Source organism: Lygodium microphyllum, chromosome 7 (assembly GCF_053477565.2).
Source record: "Lygodium microphyllum isolate KBCC chromosome 7, Lygodium_microphyllum_v1.1.10, whole genome shotgun sequence".
NCBI lineage: Eukaryota > Viridiplantae > Streptophyta > Polypodiopsida > Schizaeales > Lygodiaceae > Lygodium > Lygodium microphyllum.
In genome coordinates this window covers 160,046,711-160,049,449 of record NC_141141.1, presented here as the reverse complement: position 1 = coordinate 160,049,449, position 2,739 = coordinate 160,046,711, and the positions used below count along the sequence as shown (strand labels likewise).

At 38.0% G+C, this 2,739-nt stretch overlaps 1 protein-coding gene across 1 annotated transcript; it reads left to right on the top strand.

The window, feature by feature from the left end:
- Positions 1-403: 403 nt before the first annotated feature.
- LOC148034151 (uncharacterized) lies at positions 404-2,398 on the top strand. The gene is made up of 2 exons (XM_087681021.1): positions 404-1,210; positions 2,222-2,398. The coding sequence occupies exons 1-2, from the start codon at positions 404-406 to the stop codon at positions 2,396-2,398; spliced, it is 984 nt and encodes a 327-aa protein (XP_087537147.1).
- Positions 2,399-2,739: the final 341 nt, after the last annotated feature.

Genomic DNA, 2,739 nt, shown 5'->3' with positions numbered 1-2,739 from the left:
ATTCAATAAGCTTTCACAAGATCTCAATCTTCATCAATCAATACTCCATCCCTCCTTATAGAAGACAATCAGAACAAAACAGAACAAAACAGAAGCTACACAGAACCAATCAGAACCTATCAGAACATCACATAACCACTAATAAACATCATGAACTTCCAAAACACAATCAATATCATCCAAAACACTCTCAAACTACTTCCAAACCAATCAATCATCTCATAAAATCAACCATTCAGCTCTCAAAAATAACAAAAATCAGCCAAAAAACAAGTCATTTCAACACTCAACAGTGATACTTAGTTGGCCGACACCCCAAAATGAAATAGCTCCTCGTTCCGTTTTGGGATTGTCAGGATTCTATAGGAGATTTATATATGCATACTCATATATAGCTGCTTCTATGACAGATTTATTGCAAGATATGGTGCCCTATGTGTGGACATCAGTGCAACAAGAAAGTTTTGAGGCTATGAAACAAGTAGTTTCTACTGCCCCTATTCTCAAGATAGTTGATCCTAGGAAACCATTTGTTTTAGAAACAGATGCAAGTATCATCGCGATAGGTGCAGTCCTTAGCCAAGAAGGCAGGCCTGTAGCTTTTGAAAGTAAGAAGCTTTCCCCAAGCCAACAGAATTGGCTTATTCATGAACAAGAGCTCTATGCTATTGTTCATTGCCTTAAAGTTTGGCGACACTATTTATATGGTGCAGATTTTAAAGTCTATATAGATCACCATACCCTTAAGTATTTTTGTAGTCAACCAGATCTTCGAGGGTGCCAAGCTCGATGGGGTGAAATGATGCAAGAAATTCATATGGAAATTCTATACAAGAAGGGTAAGGATAATGTTGTTCTTGATGCATTATCTCGTATAATGTATCAAATGAGCTTTACAATTTTAGAAAGCTCATTGCTTCAAGAAATAAAGGAAGCACAGTTAGAGGACTCTTATATGGAAAAAATTTATCAGGCCATAGAACGAGACTCTTTGATTAGGGATGGACGAGATACTTTTGTTTCATTACCTACTGTTATTTCTGATAAGGCAAGTTCATTTAAGAACTTTTCATTTGAGAATGGGTTTCTTAAACGAAAAGGCAAGATCTATGTTCCTAGTGCACGGGCACTACGAAAGAAAGTTTTGTTTGATAATAACCATGATGTGCCTTGTGCAGGACATCCTGGTATTGATAAGACCATACAGCTTGTTAGAAGGACATTTTGGTGGCCAAAGTTGGCCAAGGATGTCTACCAATACATCCAACAATGCTTTCAATTTCAAGTTAATAAACTAGAAAGGGTGAAGCCACCAGGTCTGCTAATGCCATTACAAATTCCAAAATCTAATTAGAAAAGCATTTCCATGGATTTCATTGTCGGCTTACCTAGAACCCAGAGACAAAAAGACATTATCCTAGTGATAGTGGATCACTTCAGTAAAATGGATCATTTTATAGCCACTTGCAAAAGTGTGGAAGCTCCACAAGTTGCAGATTTGTTTATTGATCATGTGTTTAGGTTGCATGGTCTACCTACATCCATTGTGTCTGATAGGGATGTTAGGTTTATTGGTCATTTTTGGCGTCATGTCTTTGGTCATTTAAAAGTTTCTTTAAACATGTCAAGTGGTGATCACCCAGAAACAGATGGTCAAACAGAAAGAGTCAATCAGATACTAGAAGACATGCTAAGAGCATATATATTTGTTTAAACAAATAGATTGGGATACACATTTGTCTTTGTTAGAATTTGCATATAACAATAGACCTCATAAGGTGACAAGTTTGTCTCCTTTTGAAATAAATTATGGAATGAATCCAAGTCTTCCTAGTACAGTAAGGTCAGATGAGAAATGCCCAACTGGCAGAATTTCTCACTAAAATACATGCTAATATTAAAATTGCTCAAGCCAAGTTACAGCAAGCTGCTGATAGGGCTAAGCATTTTGCGGATAAGAAAAGGTCAAGTAGGATCTTTGAATTAGGAGAAAAAGTTTTTCTCCAAGTACCAACCAAGTCGTTTAGTTATTGACTGGCAAATGTCCAAAGTTATCTCCAAGATATTGTGGACCGTGGAAATTATTCAAAAGCTAAGTGATGTAGCTTATCGATTGGAACTTCCTCCTAGATGCTGTGTTCATCCAGTGTTTCGTGTTAGCAAATTAAGAAAGTATATCTCGTGTGATGATAATCTAATTGATGGTATGGTACCTTTGCAGGAGCAGGATTCAATTGTTGACCATGGACTAGACAAGATACTAGATCAGATAGAGAAACGGTTGCGTAATCGTACTCTCCACGAGTATCTAGTTGCCTGGAAGGGTCTACCAGTTAACCGATGCTACATGGGAATCAAAAACTTTGATTCGATGACACTTCCCATCATTAGTCATTGAGGACAATGATTTTTGAAAGGGGGAGAGAATGTCAGACATAATAACCTTTGGCGTTGGGCAAGTAGCCCAAGAAGGCCATTAATTAATGTGTCCCGGACAAGGGCAAGAAGTGCCAAGGTCCGAAGCTCGGGGGATACCCTCAGATTTCTTGCTAAATTGGGCAAGACTTGTCTATTTGGGAACACCGATCGGGTGCACCATGAAAACAGGCCCTAGAGATCAGATTAGAAGTTGGGAAGAGGGTATATTTGGTTGGGAGGTGAGTAAGACACACATAAAATCTTATTCTCTTTCTCACACTTAGTACAACAAAGCAACAACTAAAAATCTTGTCTAGGAGG